Source organism: Dreissena polymorpha, chromosome 4 (assembly GCF_020536995.1).
Source record: "Dreissena polymorpha isolate Duluth1 chromosome 4, UMN_Dpol_1.0, whole genome shotgun sequence".
NCBI classification, from domain to species: Eukaryota; Metazoa; Mollusca; class Bivalvia; order Myida; family Dreissenidae; genus Dreissena; species Dreissena polymorpha.
Window position 1 is genome coordinate 55719355 of NC_068358.1, and position 21087 is coordinate 55740441.

The 21087-nt window shown below is 36.9% G+C and overlaps 4 protein-coding genes across 7 annotated transcripts in view; 1 reads left to right on the plus strand and 3 right to left on the minus strand.

Annotated features, from left to right (window-relative positions):
• Positions 1-21087, minus strand: part of LOC127877325 (uncharacterized) — a 218465-nt gene that overhangs the window by 196353 nt on the left and 1025 nt on the right. The window lies entirely within an intron of this gene.
• LOC127877326 (uncharacterized) overlaps positions 1-21087 on the minus strand; it is a 218236-nt gene that overhangs the window by 196353 nt on the left and 796 nt on the right. Inside the window, exons 2-10 of one of the 3 annotated variants that reach the window (XR_008048362.1) lie at positions 20514-20664; positions 20019-20220; positions 19521-19609; positions 18916-19044; positions 16658-16799; positions 13139-13298; positions 11333-11477; positions 9888-10029; positions 8882-9189 (exon numbers count right to left, since the gene is read on the minus strand). Coding sequence is in view for 2 of the 3 variants with exons in the window: in XM_052423056.1 (XP_052279016.1) it covers positions 8970-9189; positions 9888-10029; positions 11333-11477; positions 13139-13298; positions 16658-16799; positions 18916-19044; positions 19521-19609; positions 20019-20220; positions 20514-20631 (1347 nt within the window). In the remaining variant the exon portion in view is untranslated. Of the gene's footprint in view, positions 1-8001; positions 9190-9887; positions 10030-11332; positions 11478-13138; positions 13299-16657; positions 16800-18915; positions 19045-19520; positions 19610-20018; positions 20221-20513; positions 20665-21087 lie in introns of those variants that run through there. The other 2 variants (XM_052423056.1, XM_052423055.1) reach the window with 2 other exon arrangements.
• LOC127877328 (STAGA complex 65 subunit gamma-like) overlaps positions 1-21087 on the minus strand; it is a 231612-nt gene that overhangs the window by 166857 nt on the left and 43668 nt on the right. The window lies entirely within an intron of this gene.
• Positions 3217-5280, plus strand: LOC127877332 (uncharacterized). The gene is made up of 2 exons (XM_052423067.1): positions 3217-3380; positions 3752-5280. The coding sequence occupies exons 1-2, from the start codon at positions 3225-3227 to the stop codon at positions 4169-4171; spliced, it is 576 nt and encodes a 191-aa protein (XP_052279027.1). The 5' UTR covers positions 3217-3224; the 3' UTR covers positions 4172-5280.

Genomic DNA, 21087 nt, shown 5'->3' on the forward strand with positions numbered 1-21087 from the left:
AATATCTTATAAAAACTTACACGGTTTTATATAACAAATAAATGAAAAACAACACATCTATTTGCATGTATTTTTGTTGTTGTTTATGGTTGTCTATAATAGCCCTAAGAACTATCCCTACCATATATAGAGCGCGAAGCGCGACACGTATTATTGATTGTAACAATGAGTTGTGATAAAGGAAGATGCCGCTTATCAAGGAGGAGCTGTGTCCCAGCAACCCGTTTCCCTAGAGTCAAGCACTCCTCGGAGTTCTTTTTAAGAACCACATATAGAGCGCGAAGCGCAACACGTATTACTATCCAGGTGGTATGGACCCTTTGGTATGGGCTTTTTTAGGTGACACTATCAATGCGCATTTTGTGAGATGAAGCAGATTTTTTAAAACCTACACAGTTCTGTTCCATTTATGAAAATTGCACACGGATGCCAGTAAAAAAGGAAACCAATCTTAATAAAATGAACTATGGAATATTTGGGGGTTACAACACCAAATCATAGATAATGGTTACTTGGGGGTTATAACACAACATCATAGACAATGGTTATTTTTGGGTTATAACACAAAATCATAGATAATGGTTATACCAGTATCTTTTTGTATTTTGATTAAAATAATCGGCCAATATATTATTATTTACAGTAGAAAAAAAAATCGTTCCATGTAACTTCATTGAGTGCCTTTTACACTGAAATTCCCGAAGCCCTTAGATGCTTTGCATCAATACTTATCTTGTATCTTAATGTGATAACAAAAACTGTTGAAAACAAAAACACAAATTGTTAGATTTGCACAAAGTCTTATAGGCTTCAACATTACTAGTTTTAGCACCACTATTTATGTGTTATCAGATAAACTGTAATCAGTTATATTGCGGTAAAAGTGTTAATTAGGCTGAGTCGTGGACATAGTAGAAATTCGACCTTATTCTCTTATAACTCTAGACCATAGCAGACATTTGAGAGTAAAATTCGCAGAAATAAAGAAAAAAAGGATACCCATTGGTGCGTAATAAATTAACGTAAAACAGTAATTATACAGCAGTTACCATTTGATGAGTCGTAGTTTCGCGAATGTTATACGCTTTAAGTAAACACATGTTTATATGTAACCAATTCACCGCCTCTACTGTTGCGGTTCATCCAAAGAGAGGGGGAGGAAGTGCTGGCGGAGCGGCGGACGCTAACGGACGCTCACTTCTCCTCCATCACGAAGGAGAAGCGCGCTCTGCAGCTGGCCCGAACTGTTAGCAGACGTCTTAGAGAATGAGTGGCAGCAGACGTTCCTTCACACACGCACCCAGTTGCCGGATGTGCCCAACAAAAACGTCATCATCGAGCTTAGGAAGCACTGAAGGTATAAAGATGTGGATGGAGATCGCTTCGCCCATCTGTAATATCATGCTATCACGTGTTCAGGACTGGATGTGTATGTTTTGCCATACTAGTTTGTTAATGCATTTTAGAGGAAACGTTACAAAGTATCATTTTTAGGTTTTAGTAATGGTTGTTATGTTTATGTTACGTAATGAAAAAGTGTTGTTGTTTTTTGGAAGGGTTGTTGCATGTAATGTCCTATAATAATAATAAGATCAAGGATTGAAGTCAAACGACTTCCGAACCTTTTTATCAGAACAGAACAGAAGTTTATCAATTCATTAACTTGAACAAGTCTAGTAGATCGTTATAAATACCAAACTGACAATATATAAGTAATGAGGGCCACTCCAAATTGATTTGTTGGTCTACGGATTTTTTTTGAAAAAAAGTTGAAGAGGACGAGCGAAAAAAAAATATTTTTTTTGAAAACAGAAAACATTTTCGAGCGAGCGAAGAATATAAAATAATCACATTTCGATAGAAAAATAGTGCAGAGTAACAAGAGATACAGTTTTAAACAGCTATAGTTTACATTTTAAATCAATTCTTATACAAAGAAATAATTTATGTACAGACAAGCAATACTATATCTTTGAGTACATACTTTTCAAATTAAAAATGCACTAAAATTAGGTTTTCAGCACTTTAAACTTTAAAGTGTAGAACACAAGTCTAACGCTAGTGTTTTCCTATCAGGAATAGCATTACATGTAAGTTTTAATTAACATCTTCTAATGCAATTAGTAAAATAACGTTTATATTTTTATATTGAATAACTCTCCATGAAGATTCTGCGCTGTTATATGAATTTGTAGCCGTCAGTCGGAACGATGCTATGTAAGCAAATTGACGTTAAACCATATGAGTCGATGTATATTGACCTCATATTAAAGGAGTAAGTTGCAAAATGACCTTTGACCAACGAAATATAACATATCATTGAAGTGAGGAACACATGTCTACCTACTGCTGCTTATATTTGTTGAAGTTTTCAAAGTGAAAGCTGTGAAAAGGTATACCATGTTGCAAATAGCACTTGAAGAGGGAAAATCATCAAAATGATAATGGCAGACAGTCAAACAAAGGCCATGCATTTAATCCATTGTCAATACCTTATTTTAAAAGGGGCGTATCGATGGCTAGTACGGTATTGAATTTTTCTGAAATATATGTATACATTACAAAGAAATGTTTTGATGTTTCTAACATACACGGACCTAGCTGTAAAACATGTTCCGTCAACCATGTATTTTAATACTTCTAAAACATTGGCCCTGTGACTCTTGTAGAGCCAGCCTTTAATGATTTTATGTTTATTTTTTCTTCACCTAAAATTGTGTTATATGTAAAATGTGCCTACATATCGATCGAATTTTCGAGCGACTACAGTTTTTCGATTAAAAAGGTTACGAAACACTATATTTAGCATTCATATTCAGCGTCAAAATCGTTTCTGCGAGATTGCTTTTTTTCTTTTTTGACAAATTAAAAAAACCACATGCTCTATGGTTACAGAAGGACACACAAATGAGTGCGAGCGGTAAATTTCTTTTTTTATTTCCATTTGTTAAAATACGTGCGGCAAATCCGACGACCAACACATCAATTTGGAGTGGCCTAAGCACATGCATAGCAAGGAGAAAGTGACACAAATAGTGTATAAATGTATTAAAAGCCATTACATGTATTTAAATTACTCAACGTTTTATCAATGAAATGGTAGATAACATGTAAATTAGCCTTCTAACATTATGAAGACCAGTCATAGACGACAAAACTTTATACATGTATATTGTTTTGTACAAATACGGTACTTTATCACTGCTTTTCAGGTGTGTTACGAAATGTGCATTCAGTTGTCGAGTCAACAACGCGCCAAGCTACATCGACAGCTCCTCCTGGCGCCTGACTCCAAGGCGGTCACACCCAAGGGCGTCTTACTGGCTAGCAAGGAGCTACAGGTGGTCTCCGCGCCCGTCACTTTGCCTGTGGTGTATCAGGTAGGTGTTCGAGATAAAATAGCGTAGATGGTGCTGACATTGAACAACATAAAGAAGCGAGAGTACTGAAAATAGCCACTATCATTACAAGTTTTAAACGTACTGGCTTTGAATGCAGGTGTTTTGTTTACCTCAGCATCTTACAATACATGAACGATAGAATGTATAAAAACATTAGACGAAGAAAACTTCAGTACTATTTGAGAAAAAGTTTAGATAACATATATTTATGCTCCAGTCGCGCTGTTGATAACCAAAACACTTATGTTGGTCAATATGTTTTTAAGAATTGACAGAAACCCAAGACAAATGCTTTGAACGCATAAAAACGTAGAAAACAACAGATACTGTAATTACGTAGTTATGTGCAGATGATGCTGCAACACGTGCGGTCCAGCGCCGATATCCCCCTTCTGCAAAGGGCGTGCGGAGGCCTACAGGAGCCGCTGGTTTCCTACCTGCAACGCTGCACTAAGATCTGCTGGTTCCTACAAACGCATGAGCCGCCAATCATGCTTGACTTCACCGGAAGTAAGCCCGAACACTACGCTACCTACATGGAGCAGACCTATACAGGGGACCTGGACTATGTTGTGTGGCCGGTTGTCAGGAGTCAGGAGGGCAGCGTTGGGTATCTACTGCAGGGTTCAGCCAAGTTCCACAACTTTAAAACCACGGAGTCCCCTGCGAGACGCAGGCCAGTCCCGCCACCTCCCTCTCCGCAGCCTACCTCAGTGCCCTGGGATGAGTACAGAAAAGAGGGCCTGTACTACTTCACTACAGACACATAAAGAAAGCGTGCATGTATTACTTCACTACAGACACAAAGAAAGAGGGACTGTACTACTTCACTACAAACATACAGATAAGAGGACCTGTACTACTTCACTACAGACACATAAAGAAAGAGGGAATGTACTACTTCACTACAGACACATACAGAAAGAGGACATGTATTACTTCACTACAGACACATAAAGAAAGAGGGCCTGTACTACTTCACTACAGATACATACTGAAAGAGGGCCTGTACTACTTCACTACAGACACATAAAGAAAGAGGGCCTGTATTACTTCACTACAAACATACAGAAAGAGGGACTTAACTGCTTCACTACAGACACATAATAAAAGAGGGACTATACTACTTCACTACAGAAATAGGACCTTTACTACTTCCCTACAGACACATTAAGAAAGAGGGCTTGTACTACTTCACTACAGACACATAAAAAGGGGGACTGTCCTACTTCACTACAGAAACTTACAGAGCCTGTACTACTTCAATACAGACACATAAAGAAAGAGGGCCTGTACTTCTTCACTACAGACACAAAGAAAGAGGGCCTGCACTACTTCACTACGGACACATAAAGAAAGAGGGCATGTACTACTTCACTACAGACATATACAGAAAAGGGGCATGTACTACTTCACTACAGACACATAAAGAAAGAGGGCCTGTACTACTTCACTATGGACACATAGAAAAAGGACATGTACTACTTCACTACAGACATATACAGAAAGAGGGCATGTACTACTTCACTACAGACACATTAAGAAAGAGGGCCTGTATTACTTCACTACAGACACATACAGAAAGATGGCCTGTACTACTTCACTACAGACACATACAGAAAGAGGGCCTGTAATACTTCACTACAGACACATTCAGAAAGAGTGACTGTACTGCTTCACTACAGACACATAAAAGAAGAGTGACTGTTCTACTTCACTACAGACAAATAAAGAAAGAGGTCATGTACTACTTCACTAAGGACAGATCAAGAAAGAGGGCCTGCACTACTTCACTACAGACACATAAAAGAAGAGGGACTGTACTACTTCACTACAGACACATAAAGAAAGAGGGCATGCACTGCTTCACTACCGATACATAAAAAGAGGGACTGTACTGCTTCACTACAGACACCTACATAAAGAGGGGACTGTACTGCTCCACTACGAACACATAAAGAAAGAGGGACCGTACTGCTTCACTACAAACACATAAAGAAAGAGGGACTGTACTACTTTACTACAGACATATAATAAAAGAGGGCACGTACTTCTTTACTACAGACACATAAAGAAAGAGGGCTTTAACTACCTCACTACAGACACATACAGAAAGAGGGTATGTACTACTTCACAACAGACACGTACAGAAAGAGGGCCTGTACTACATCACTACAGACACGTAAAGAAAGAGGGCTTTAACTACTTCACTACAAAAACATACAGAAAGAGGGCATGTACTACTTCACTACATTCACATACAGAAAGAGGGCTTTAACTACTTCACTACAGACACATACAGAAAGAGAGCCTGTACTACTTCACTACAGACACATACAGAAAGAGGGCCTGTACTACTTCACTACAGACACATACAGAAAGAGGGCCTGTACTACTTCACTACAGACACATACAGAAAGAGGGCCTGTACAACTTTCACTACAGACACATAACAACTTTCACTACAGACACATACAGAAAGAGAGACTGTACTGCTTCACTACAGACACATAAAGAAGAGTTACTGTACTACTTCACTACAGACATACAAAGAAAGAGGGCTTGTACTACATCACTACAGACACATAAAGAAAGAAGGACTGTACTACTTCACTACAGACCTACAAAGAAAGAGGGCTTGTACTACTTCACTACAGACACATAATGAAAGAAGGACTACTAGTTCACTACAGACACATAATGAAAGAGGGACTGCACTACTTTACTACAGACACATAATGAAAGGACTGTACTACTTCACTACAGACACATAATGAAAGAGGGACTACACTTCTTCACTACAGACACATAATGAAGAGGGACTGTACTACTTCACTACAGACACATAATGAAAGAGGGACTGTACTACTTCACTACAGACACATAATGAAAGAGGGACTGTACTACTTCACTACAGACACCGAAGACCTTGAGCGGACAGTATATGGCTGGAACCATGTTGATGGTTGAGTTCCTGCAGAGTTTTGGGCACCGAATTCGTATTGGCCACTAGGATGTGTTACGAATAAAGATAACTGACTCGTAAAAATCGAGTGTGTGTATAAATGTACATAGGTGTTTCTTTTCGCTTGTATGTGCTTTCGTTTGCGTATTTTGTGTGTATATATGTTTATAAATGTAAATATGTGATATAAATCGAGCTGTGGTTATAAATGTACATGTGTGTTTCCTTTCATTTGTTTGCACTTTCATTTGCGTATTTTGTGTGTATATATGTTTATAAATGTCATATAAATGCCATATGATAAATACAAATGAAATAAAGAATAACATTTCATCTATGCAGTTTTTATGTTTATCCCAATCTCAAAAAGGCACTTATTCCAATTAATGTAATGTAGGAACGAATGTCCCATGTCGAATCGTCTTACTGTTAACAAGTTGGCAAATTTAATTGTAGGTTAATTATAGGTGTTAGCCTTTGATCGGCGTGTACTACATTTTGCCGTGGAGTCAAAATAATGTAGTAGCGGCTGTCCGGTTTGACAAAAGAATGTAGGAGCGATTGTCCGGGTTGACAAAAGAATGTAGGAGCGACTGTCTGCCCTCCCAAAACATCATAGGAGCGACTGTCCGCACTGTCAAGACATCGTTGGAGCGACTGTCCTCCCTGTCAAATTTAGCATAGGAGCGATTGTCCGTAGGAGCGATTGTCCGGATACCGTACAGATTGGCTGTTCACAACTGCAGATTAGTATAATCTCCATTAGACAATATACAGGGTGAAAGTATTTTGAGATAATTTTATACTTTGATTCAGTATCACTATTTTTTTCATTATTGTTAAAAAAATGACATGTGTATTTTCATAAATGTATTGAAGGTAGTTAAAACAAGCAAACAATATAACAAAACTCTATTCACAATTCCAGTGCACTTTTATCTAAATTTAGATCTTTATCTTGTTTACATGATCTGTTATGAAAACATGTTTGTTTTATAAAAACAATCTAAATATAAATACTTTAAGATTACTTATCAATCTAAATTAGCGGCAATCTAAAAAAAACTTGGCTTAATGTATGTGCATACAGTATCATTCAAAACAAGACTATTGCCAAGCAATATATATCCCCTACCGGCTCCACCATTGTCAGAATTTTTGTATATTTTTTTATATATATTTGTTGCCATTGCAACCAGAATTTTTGACGTAAGAACAAGATGAAATGATGTGCATAATGTCCATATTGCCATCTATCCATTTTTCAAGTTTCATGAAAAAATATGAAGATCTTTTAAAGTTATCGCAGGATCCAGAAAAGTGTGACAGACTGACGGACTGACAGACAGACACACAGAGCGCAAACCAGAAGTCCCCTCCGGTGAAACCGGTAGGGGACAATAAGCTTGCAAAACAGGGACGACACTTTCCATCTTGACTAGATTTTTGTTTAGATGAGACTTTATTAAAAGAAAAATGACTTCAAAACGGGCAGTGTGGTCCCTGATTAACCTGTGCGATCTGCACAGGCTAATCTGAGACAACGGTTTACACACATGCATTAAGCCTGGTTTTCCCAGACCCTGGCCCAGATACTTGTACATGAGTATACAAACCACAACAAAAACGTAACAATTGGCTTTAACATTTAATAAATACTTTAACTGATATATAAAATGTATGTGAATACTAAAATACTGAACACAGCTGGTAATAAAACAATCCACACATGTTTACACATTTTCATGATACAGCAAACACGTAAGCTTTAGGCAGTCAATACTGTATTAAATACAAGACATATAGGTAATGCAATATTCAAAACGGTCTGGAATGATTTAAGTGGACAATGGTTAAAGTGGACCTTGGTTAAGTGGCAATGGTTCAAGTGGACATTTTATGTCTCAAGACACTAAAATAAGTAAAGGATACACTGTACATTTTTTAAATACCATTAAAACACCATAGATATATATTGTAGCAATATTGTAGTTACAGGTGGACCAGGTGTTATTTTTAAACAAAATTCTTCAACTATTTATATATTGTGTACATATTTTTAAATGGTTTGTTCCTTTTATTCCCTGAAATAGTTCTAAACTTTGCTTTCTGTATATCTTGTACAACTAATGAGGCATACATGATGTGGAGCACTGTAGTTATCTGTTCACTTATGCTTTCAGCTGTGATATATTAGTATAGGCTATAGTGTTAGATCAAATAAATGCATATATTTTGAAATTTCTTGTTGCTACAGGTAGCCCTACAGAGCTACAGCTGATCAATATGTACTTAATGGTTTTTTGGAGAGTTATACACGAATTTGTCACACATATTGTATCTGAACTCCTATTCAAGGAAAAAGTAACCCATTATTCATCCATCAAACTGTCCAAGGTTTGTGTCTTCCAGTATTAATCAGTCCACTCCTCCATAGTATAAGTGTAACACACAATTGATCATTCCATTCCTACCCGGCATACCTATCCCACAGTATTAATCTGTACACTGCTACCTTATATAAGTGTCATACAAATTAATCTGTCCATTTCTACCCAGGATATCACAAGGTAGTAGTTATCTATCTACTTCTGTCCAGTATATCACACAGACGTAGTCATCGTTCCACTTCTCTCCATGGTAATAAGGTACACACAGTGGTCCTCAGTTGCCGCAGCTATGACAGGTCCAGTGCCATTGTCAGCGATATCCAAGGCATGCACATGATCTCTCGCCAGACGTATCACCTGGGCGGGGCGCTCCAGTTGGAGGGAGTCCCAGCTGGAGTCATCAGGCATGTGGTACACATGCACAAATCCTGGAGTGTACATGACAATTATATGCAAATGTAGTTTGTCAAGCTCCTATCTGATAATAAAATGAGCCTCGTTCTGGGGGAAACCTGAGCTTTATGCCTGTGGGTAAAGTGTCATCCCAGATTTGCACAGGCTTATCAGGGACGACGCTCTTGGCTTTTATGGAATTTTTCTTTAATAGAAAGCCCCTTCAAAAGGAAAATTCAGACTGGGCGGAAAGTATCGTCACTGTGAAGACTGTACAGCTAATGTGGAATGACAATTTACGCATGTGCAGTTATCCCAGAAAGAGGCGTTGTGTTAATACTGGAACCCTTAGTCGTTATGAAAAATACTGTTTTCAGTTATGGGTATGTTTCAGTAATGGACAGTTATGACTTTTCAGAAGAAAATGTATGCATGCATTTCATGATCATAAATGTATGTATAACTATTTTTTATAGTTTAACATTCAATTTTGAATACAAACTTTCAAAATGGATTAAGAGCTAAATGGAGTTTTCTTGTTCATTAAAAAACTAATAGTACATGAAAACAACACAACCAGTGCAGATGATTATCTTAGTAACAGATTGTCTAGTATTCATCAGCGAATTAAATGAAGTAGATTTTCATCTGTTCTTGTATATCTGTTATCGTTTAGTAAAAATGCCTTATCAATCCAATACTTTCAAAGGAAAATAATAGACAATTGTCTTGCCTGAGCGAAAGCCTATTGCAAGCACTGGTCCCCGTATTGCCACACACTCAGAGACCTTACGTAACGGATGGTAGATGTCAATGGCTTCAAACTTCATGTTGCCAGGGCTGGTGGCACCCAGGCTTTGACTGATGTGCAACATGTCGTCTGTTAACGACGGTATAGAGAATAGTACAGGTAAACATGTCTACTGGCCTGCACCATTCAAATACATATTGCCATTTTACATGTAACACATGCCTGTCTAACATAAAACAAGCGGGCCGAAGGCCCTAGATTGCTCACCTTAGACTAGGATCTGAACTGTTCTGAGTACTTCTGAGTACTTTTTGAACTGTTTGTGTAATGAATGTGGCTTCTGACCATCCTGTTACTCAAAACCATTTATGAACTTGTCTGAGACATTAGATACAAGATAAACATTCTGACAAAGTTTCATCAAGATTGAGTCATAGTAACCTCTACAATTAGAATAAGGTTTTCTCATTTGACCAGGTGATCAAGATGCACGTGACCAGCATTCAAAATTGGCCTAGATATTATCAAGATAAACAGTCTGAAAAAGTTTCATCAAGACAAGTTATAAATGTGGCTTCTAGAGTGATAACAAGGCTTTTCTAGGATTTGACCTGGTGACCTAGTTTTGTGCGGCACATGCCCCAGATTCGAATGCCACTTAGATTTTAACAACATAAACCTTCTGAGCAAGTTTCATAGAGATTGTATGAACAATATGGCCTCAAGTGCAATCAAGTGCTCAGAGTTGATGCCACACTATGTACAATAATGGACACAGGTTGTCAGGTTGATCACAATAGCTTTACATGAGCACTTTGTGCTCAGCTGAGTGAAAAATGTTATAACAAAATTTCATTTTCCCTATTGACCTAGTTCTTGACCTTACCTGATCCAGTTTCAAACTTGGCCTTGTTGTCATGACCTATTTTTTTTACCCCAAGTGACCTGATTAAACTCCAACTAGACATCATTTGGACAAACACTCTGAACAAGTTTAATGAAGATGAGGCAAATAGATGTGGCATCTAAAGTATTCAGTATTCACAAGGTAAGAGTTAACAAAGGCTTTTTGACAGGCGGTACTGCTAAAAGACTGAACTGCCGCCAACATTCTATTTTTATCTCACATGGTTCACCAGTTATGCATCAAGAAATAAGAGACGAGCAGTTTAACGGATATTTGGATGAAAACTAGGAGGATCAAGAGCAAATGAGCAACGACATTAAAAAATGCGTCTTATGCCAGATGTGGCCAGCCAAGCATAAGCGTAGTCTTGTAAGAGCTACCCTGTCTGCTATAAAGTCACGAAAGGTTTTGATGGCCTCAATGGCAGATAGGGTAGCTCCTGATCATCCGCATAAGGCCAATTTTCTCATGACGTGGCTAAATTCTTAATTTTCTGTGTGAAACATTAGTTGCAGGTGTTCTCACCAGTGTAGCAGATAATCCTCTTGCCCACCACAAAGATGCTCCTCACTCTGCTACCCAGGTAGGTCACCTGGGTCATCACCTGGTCACCACAGCAGCCCAACCAGTCTCGCACAAACACACGGCCACATGCATCGCCAGACACTACCTGCACGTGTACTCCAGGGGCTTCATATACAGTCATATACAGACACTACCTGCACGTGTACTCCAGGGGCTTCATATACAGTTATATACAGACACTACCTGCACGTGTACTCCAGGGGCTTCATATACAGTCATATACAGACACGACCTGCACGTGTACTCCAGGGGCTTCATATACAGTTATATACAGACACTACCTGCACGTGTACTCCAGGGGCTTCATATACAGTCATATACAGACACTACCTGCACGTGTACTCCAGGGGCTTCATATACAGTCATATACAGACACTACCTGCACGTGTACTCCAGGGGCTTCATATACAGTCATATACAGACACTACCTGCACGTGTACTCCAGGGGCTTCATATACAGTCATATACAGACACTACCTGCACGTGTACTCCAGGGGCTTCATATACAGTCATATACAGACACTACCTGCACGTGTACTCCAGGGGCTTCATATACAGTACAACCTTGCTCTGCGAAGATAGAGCTTAATGCATGTATGTAAAGTGTTGTCCCTGATTAGCTTGTGCAGTCCGCACAGGCTAATCAGGAACGACAGTTTCTGCCTAGGCTGGATTTCCGTTTAGAAGAGACTTACTTTAAGGGAACACTTCCTTGAAAGACATTAGTGGAAAATGTTGCCCCTGATAAGCTTGTTCTTAAGCCCCTTTTGTTTTAGAGCGCTACTCATAACTTAAGTGTTTTTTTCATTGTGCGCATTATTTAACAGTATTTCAGTCACAAATAAATGGCAGTAAGTAAACCTTCTTACACTTACTTTCTCTTGACAATCTTAATCAAAGAAGTTAACAATTTCTAAGGTAACATACTTATACCAGTATACATGTATAACAATTGCCTGACTTCAATAGGATGTTCCGGTAGGGGATGGCTGCAGAAATTATTTCATGGCAAATCCCTTTACATATTTTGTTGCCAGACCTGTGAGTGAACTCATGAATCATGGATGAACAGTCCTGGACATTGTATTATTATTTATTTAAGAACTAAAAGTTTAACTTAAACTTGAGCCATGACTTATTTTTTTGGCTGTAAAATACATGTATATGATCAATATGTTCCTAAATGAAAGAAACATAAAATATGCTACAAACATAAATACCATTACTGACCAGAAGAAATCATAGCTGATGTTGGGGCAATTATGAATGCATGTATGAGCAGGGTCATGCAAAATGGGTCTTACAGTATGCCATATGATTCCAGCGTATCCTGAGACCAGCCTGCTAGTCAGGGACAAACTTGTCTGCTATAAAGTCATGCAAGGTATTGTTGGCTCATTAATAGACAGGGTAGCTCCTGACCACACTTGTCTGTGGCCACGCTGACTGCATATGGCTTAAGACACATTTTCGCTTGACACTGCTCATATCTTAACATGTGTTGTAAATGTTTTAGAAAGACCTATAACCCTTAGTAAGGGGAGCTAGCCAATTGACCAACTCATTTCATTGCATTTTATCTTTCAACACAGAAACATCAATTATCACATGAAAAATCGATTGGCTTCTGCAAATTTTCATTTTATAATGTAAATGTATATTTTATTTGTGTAAAGCTACATATTTTGGGCAAAGTTATTTTCAAAATATCCAGAAAATGCTAAGTTTCACTTATAAACATCTTACCATATTCCCCCACAAAGCTACTGCTGTGATATTTGCTGGTGATTGGCTGTACAGCGTGCATGTGATATCAATGGAGTGATCTGACTGGTTAAATTTCCAGACAGGTTGGCCCTGCAGCAGACTGCGGTTAGCTGCAGCCACTAAATGCTGACCCCAAGACCTGAGGACAATAATAAAGAAAAGATTACCAAAAACATTGCTGCTCTCAACAAGGTAGGATCATTATCAAAGGCTTACACCATAACCAGTCAGGCATTCAGATTTCTTTTGTTCCTCATTTATTTTGTATGTCCCCGGTAGGATGGCATATAGCAGTAGCACTGTCTGTCCGTCTGTCGATTTGTCCTTCTGATTTCCGGAGTTTTTTTACGCAACACTTTAAGATATTGAGCTTGTTTTTGGTATATGAGTCTACCTATATGACCTACAGATGCCATGTAAAATTCGCTATGGTCCTTGATTTTTGACAAAGATACGGGCCTTTGACTGATCTAAATTTTTGCCAAGGGAAGTCATAAGCTTTAAAGGGATTTTTATTTATCATTTGGCAGGTACAAGGTCATTTAAACAAAGGTAGTAATATTTTTTTAAAGGGATATAATCCACAGTAGGAGCTTATATTAATAGAAAGTAAAAGGCATGGCGATTTAAGACAAAAATGAATAAAGAAATTTTCTCTACAATTGACGTTTTCCGGATGTTTCTTATGCACCGCTTTCAGAAATTGAGCTGATTTTTTACCAGTTGAAGTGTGAAATTCATTCTGGACCATTGATTTTTTGCAAAATTATGGGCCTTGGACATTTTCTTTAGCTACCTTACTTACTACTATTATCTTACTTTTTACTGTAGCTACCTTACTTGCTATAGTTGCTTTATTTTTTACTGTAGCTATCCTACTTGCTATAGTTACTTTACTTTTTATTATAACTTACTTGCTATACTTACCTTAATTTTTAGTTGTTCTAACTAAGGTCAATACCACCAGTTTCAATCCAGTTTTTCTAACTACGATAAACCTGATAACTGCCGCATCTGCCGAATCTGTGCCAAGAAAGAGTTGTATAATTTATGCAAAAGGGTTGAGTTCTTCAACTAGATTCATTAACCAATTGGAAACATAATGTGAATATCTCGTTAAATGGAATATTTTTGACGGAGCGTATACATAGAAAAGAATCAATAAACAATGAATATATTATACGTTTCAGCACAGGTCGTTCATAATCTGAGACTATTAATAGATGCGGGAAAATAAAAGTACTGCTCATCAACAAGATATGGAGATTCCAATACACTATCACACGTCTGTTGCGTAACCTTGTTGATAGTGCTTGCTACTACAGCGGGGTAAAATTTTATATTTATATCTGGGAAACGTTCTTTTGTTCTCAACAGATAGCGGCGATCTCTTGTGTTCACAGGTGCTAAACAACACATTAGTATAAGTTTAAGTTTGTTTATATTCGCAGTTCCCAATGTATAAATCGTTGATCACGAGTTCGCCAATAACTAAGGTATAATATAGACAACGACAAAAATGCTTTATAATCGCTAAAACCAAATATAAAAAAGAACTAAATATAATAAGAAATATCTTTAAAAAAGATATTTGGCAAAAATGCTGACTTTGAAATAAAGTTTGAAATTTATGTTTTTAAATAATTAAATTGCAAAGCAAAAGTTAACAAATTGTGTGTTTTTTCACTTGTTAGTGGCATATTCACCACATGAAATGTGTTTTATTATAGTCAAACCACACATTAGTGTTAGTAGATACAAATTATACTACGGGAGTTCACATCATATATGTCCTCACATGGCTTATTATGAGTATAATTTCTCCACCATCGATATATATTGTGTGTTAATATGTAACACGCAGTTTTCTTTCGAAATATTCAAATTACACTTTCATAACCGCGTAATGCAAAAGTGGGTGTAATGGCATTTCAACCAGCGAAGCTCAAGTCCAGACTGTGCATTTACGTAGTCTGGTCAGAGGTGATGTTGTCCTCAATAAAATCACTCAATGTTTTATGGTCCAATTATATATCTCCTGACCAGACTGAGACATGCCCACGCTGAGTGGACTGTAGCTATGATGGGCGCATATGGCATAAGACCCATTTCCACATGACGCGGGTCTTTTTAAATCTCGTTGAGAGTTAAAAATATTTTAGCACAATGCATTTCGATATAAAATTGAATTAAAAAAAGCAAATACAACAAACTGGTAAAAAAACGTAGTCTATTCAGGCATTCAGGAACGATTTCCAGACGTGCTGACCGAGTAGAGCAAACATTTGTGGTTAGATAATTAAACAATCTCTCAATGTGACACTATACTATTTTGGTAGTTTTTTTTTCTCATCTTGAAAGCAAAACTGTGTTTATCGATAGTCAATTATATCTTCCCCTGACGATTTAGTGACTGAGTACAGACCCTGAAAGTCTGCAACATGGATTATAAAGCGTAAATGTAACTGGGCCACAATTTGTGTCTGTGTCGTTTGAACATGCAGAGAAAAGTCCGGAATTCCATACATTGAACAGTGTTACATCATTTACGGTGTGCACAGACACAGTGATGCAGCCAAATTCAGGTGATTTCTTTCGAATCAGTCTATAAAATTTCAAATGTATTAATTTGTGCCTGCTGGCGTTATGTAGAGGTCATTTAAGGTGAAAAGCTGTGTAAAACAGCTACCCCGAAAAAGAGCATGAGTGTTCTATACTGATGTTAAGGTCAGAGACAGGTTGACACCTTGTGAACTACTAGGATATTAAATAATACATAAACAACAAAGTACGGGTCAAAAGCGCTGCTTTATGACTACCAAATTCGTGAGCATAAAGTACTGCTCTCAGATTTTATTTTTTTTTCATAAATTATTTTATTGTTTATTTTGAATTGTACATAGTGTCAAACAAAGATTTTAAAAGGGAATTTCCATAATGAAATTATAATCTTAGTGTGATAGGTATTCGATATTCCCACAATATTCATTTAATATGATGGTGATTGCAAATTTTATTTTATATTAACTGGTTATCATTATACCATTTTTATCATATTTTAAATGCTTTCAGAACATCTAAAAAAGAGACATGTTGTTGTTATTTTGTTTTAGTTATCTCTATAACATAAATATGATAATAAACAATGCACATGCAACTCATCCTAATTGTTAAGACACACTCTTTATAAATATGAATGGATTGTGTTCATTTAAAACTTGCGATTTAAAAAAGCTAAAAGCTATAAGATGTGAAATGTGAAAAATGAGTTGGGTCTAAGATTATGCAATAGCGAACAACTTCAGTGCCTTCAGCGCATTGATTACTAAAGCTACCTTACTTAATATACATTGTAGTTACCTTACTTGTTACTATTGCTACCTTACTTGCTTTTAGTTACCTATTTTTTACTGTAGCTACTTTACTTGCTTTAATTATCTTACTTTTTACTGTAGCTACCTTACTTGTTATATTTACCTGGCTGGCTACTGTAGTTACCTTATTTGGTTCACCTGCTTGCTATAGTGCTGTACAGTAGTGGATCTTTGAGTGTCCGGATTGTAGAGGATCACACATCCGTCCTTGGAGCATGTGACCACAACATTCAGGGTGTCTCCTGACAGTAACTGCCTGATACTCACTGCAGGGGTATATATACACTGTGTCAAACATACAATTACAACAGACACATGGGTATATATACACTGTGTGGAACATACAATTACAACAGACACACACTTGCCCTCAGAGTCTGTTTCACACTGTTATTCTAAATTCCTTTTAATATCTAAGTTTATACTAGGGCTCACGTTTTTTCTTATTCATTTAACAAAAAATTTGATTCAAACTTCAATATGTTGAATTATTGCCATTTCAAAATAAAAATTCAAATCAATCTCAAAATTCTTATGTTTATGTTAATTCTTTTTAGGTCAATGGAAACATTATGAACTTTCTCATCTTCAAATAACATTTAGTAGATTAAATTATAGTGAAATAAAAATAGTTTTAAATCAAACACTTTGTATTTGTATACATTGACAAAGACAGATAGCATTGTGTAGTAAGACCACTAATAAATTCATACATTGTGATCTTTAAAACTTCTATTCTTACAGGGATTACCTAGAAATGCAATTCAAATAATCCTTGTTTTTAAACATTTTCTTGGTCCAGGCAAAAAGAAAAAAAGAATTATTCATTAATTAAACAAGAGCTGTGTTTGTGAAACACAATGCCCCCTACTGCGCTTTGAAGCCATATATTTGACCTTTGACCTTGAAGGATGACCTTGACCTTTCACCACTCAAAATGTGCAGCTCCATAAGATACACATGCATGCCAAATATCAAGTTGCTATCTTCAATATTGCAAAAGTTATGACCAAGGTTAAAGTTTTGGGACACACACATACAATGACAGACAGGCAGACAGACAGGCAGGCCAAAAACAATATACCCCCGATCATTTGATCTGGGGGCATAAAAACTTGTGGGGTTTAGTTTAGTTCATTGCTAGCAGATAATGCTACTTTGTTATAATGGTGTGGAGTCTGTAGCGTCCATTCCAGTAATTCTGTCTTGACAGACATAATTATATGTTTTTTTATATTTACTAAATTTCTGAGTAGTGTAACAATTAGCTTCGTTTGTTATCCTGTACTTAGTCATGTTTGTCAAATACCAATTAAGCTTTGTTTGTGTTTTTATATTTTTGCTTGTTAGATCTGTGATCTCATTTTTGCTGTAATTTGTAAGTCATTTCATGGACCCTAATTGGAAATAAATGTCATTCTATTCTATTCCAATGCTATAATGAGCAACCATGCTTCTATTGCAAGAATTCATGCATATATATCTTCACAAAAGAGAAGTCATTTCGCAATAGATTTTTTTATTTGTTTAAAACACAAAGGTGGAACTGCCCAATGCTTCCTGTCCTGCTCAAGTATACACACAGTATTGTAAAACAGGAGTGTTAGTTTGAGAAACAAACACATGCACACAGTTGATGCTGGATAGCCCTTTTCAAAGACAAGGTGAACTTCAAAATAATGGCTGGGTGGTACCTCGTATGATAAAGAATAGTCATAGACAACAACAAAGTAAGGAACGAGCCAAAGCAAAGGACATTCGTTCTAGGAAAAATTGAGTCAAATTCTGCGAAAACTGGGCTTAATGCATGTGCGTAAAGTGTCGTCCCAGATTAGCCTGTGCAGTCCGCACTGGCTAATCAGGGATCACACTTTCCGCCTAGACTTAATTTTCGGTTAGGAGGGACTTCCTTGAAACTAAAAATACCATAAAAGTGGAAAGTGTCGTCCCTGATTTGCCATTGCGGACTGCACAGACTAATCTGGGACGACACTTTTCGCACATTCATTAAGCCCAGTTTTCGCAGAATGCGTCTCAATTTTTCACTTTCCGCTTTTACTAAATCCCTCACAGACAGAAAGATGGAAGGTCAGAAGGATGGAGAGACACAATCACAATAATGATGTCTTTTGAATCAAAATACCAGGGACATATTAACCAGGAATTACCATCATGAGTCATTCTGAGTAGACACCATTCACAGCAGGTCTCTTACACATGTTATTAGCTAATAAGTCTCATAGTAATGACATCATGAAATGTCACATGGCAACAATTGTCACACAGATGTTGACAACCAATTGACAGAATGTCCAGACATTTAATGGAGCAATGTTCATCGTACTCGATTCAGCTACCCGGTATGTATAGTGACAATGTTACCCGAGTTAAGGAAGCAGATGTCAGTGACCCTCTTGTGATGTCGATACAGCATGTCCACCTTGAGTCCACTATCAGTACTGCACAGGCTCATTACTGCACCACTGTCATGCCCCGTGTACACTACATTGTCTGTAATACAAACAAAATAACAGGGAATGTTTATAACACATGGATGCCCACCCTATATGCATCCAAGAGTGTATTTTTTTTTTTAATATTTTGATACTTCAACTCCATTGAACGTTGACCTGTTGACCACCAAATTGATAGGGGCCTTTCTTCCTTTATGACTAAGCAGCATAATAAGTAATATAATCCTTCAGAGTTCTCTTAGTATTGAGTGGCAACGTTTATCTTGTTAAACGCCCCTTTGACCTTGCTAAATCACACATTGAAATAAAATGGCAAATACAACTGTTTGTCTAAAAATCAAAAGGCATTTTCATTTCCTCCTAAGCAACCATCATAGGAACTTGTTTTGTTGTAGGTCAAAGCTTTATGGTCATTATAGTCATGCATGCTGTGTGTGTTTGGGGGAGGGGGGGATTTTTACAAACATCTCTTGTCCAACCCATATAATGGTTAATAACTTCAAGGATACATACCCTGCACGCAGACACAGGAAACTTCACCAGGCGATTGGTAGCAAGGGAACTCACTGATCTTTGCTTTACCAGTCACAATATAACTACATCTGATGATAAAATTATTAAATAATCCAACATTAAATACTAGCAGCATAATACATAACAACATTGAACTATTAAGCAGGTCATATGATGGTAAGAGAAAACTGTTTCTGTAAAGATATGAAGCACAGGTACCAAAAATTAAAATCACCATCATTACTGGTATATATTAAAAGTATCCCCGCCAGCTATCACCTTAACAGACATGAAACTTAAAAAATGCTCAATTAATTGAACATATTTTAACAATTTAAATGGTAAAAACTTTTAAATTCAACACAATCCAGTTAGCAATAAGATTAACTTTAACTATCAGTATAACTATAGAAATCATACAAGCATAAAATATTGTCTCAAAATTCAAGAAATTAACATAATGCAGGGCCATCAATAATCCCACAAAGTAAACATCACCTATAGTGTTCAGCATACACCTCTCTCCAGAACTGCCAGGGTATCTGGCTAGTGTAATGAAACTGGTAGTCCCTGGCCAGGCTTCTGAAGATCTTTACAAACTCTTCATCAACATCTGTCAGCCGAGCAAACTGTGCGAGCGAGGAAAGCGGAATCTCTTTCAGGCAACAACGTAACCAGAAATGCATGCATGTCTCAAGTCCTGAAAAAGACATTTATTTTTTTAGATTTTAATGTTATACTGAAATAATTTATTGTGATTAGTTTCACATTTATAGAAACATAGATATGTATTATGTTTATTAATTAATTATATCAATTATACAATCAGGACATATATGTAATCATTTTCTTGAATATGGATGGTAGTCAGAAAACTATCATTAAAATTATGCAAATAACATTAGTTCTTAAACATATCACAATGTCACGTTAAATCAATATTGTTTATACTCAAAGTTGTAAAAAACTCATTTGAACACATATTTTCCCCACCTTCAATCAGTTCCTTCCACAGTCGGCACACCTTTTTGCACATGGCTGCAGCATGTCCATTTAGTTTGCTCAAAATATATGCTTGAATTTCTTCAGGAAGGCAGCTTATGCTGGCCATTGTAGTTTTTGCAGACCAAACTTACTTATAAGCCTTCAAACAAGAAATCAGCATGGTCATACATTGATAACAGCAGTATAAATACTAATTATGTCATTTACCGGTAACCAATCATTGAACAAATGCTGGTTCTAACTCTGCAATAAGAAATTTACAATTATGTTAAATATGGAAAAAACAACATTGTGTCATATATAAAAGGAACATCTGCACACATTTAATTTTGGAGAGTTCCATTCAATGGTTTTAGTTGTATATTAATGCATCAGTGATTTTTTTTTGCTAAAATTTACCGCCGATTTTCGGCTGCTTCCCAATCGCAAAAATCAACGTTTTTTCCCAAAAAGTCTCTTAACTCTGGATCTCAACTTTTTATTTAAACATCCTACAAAATATATAACTTGAATTTAGTCCTTTTTGTCAATAAATAATTCCCAAATTTGCCACTTTAATCAA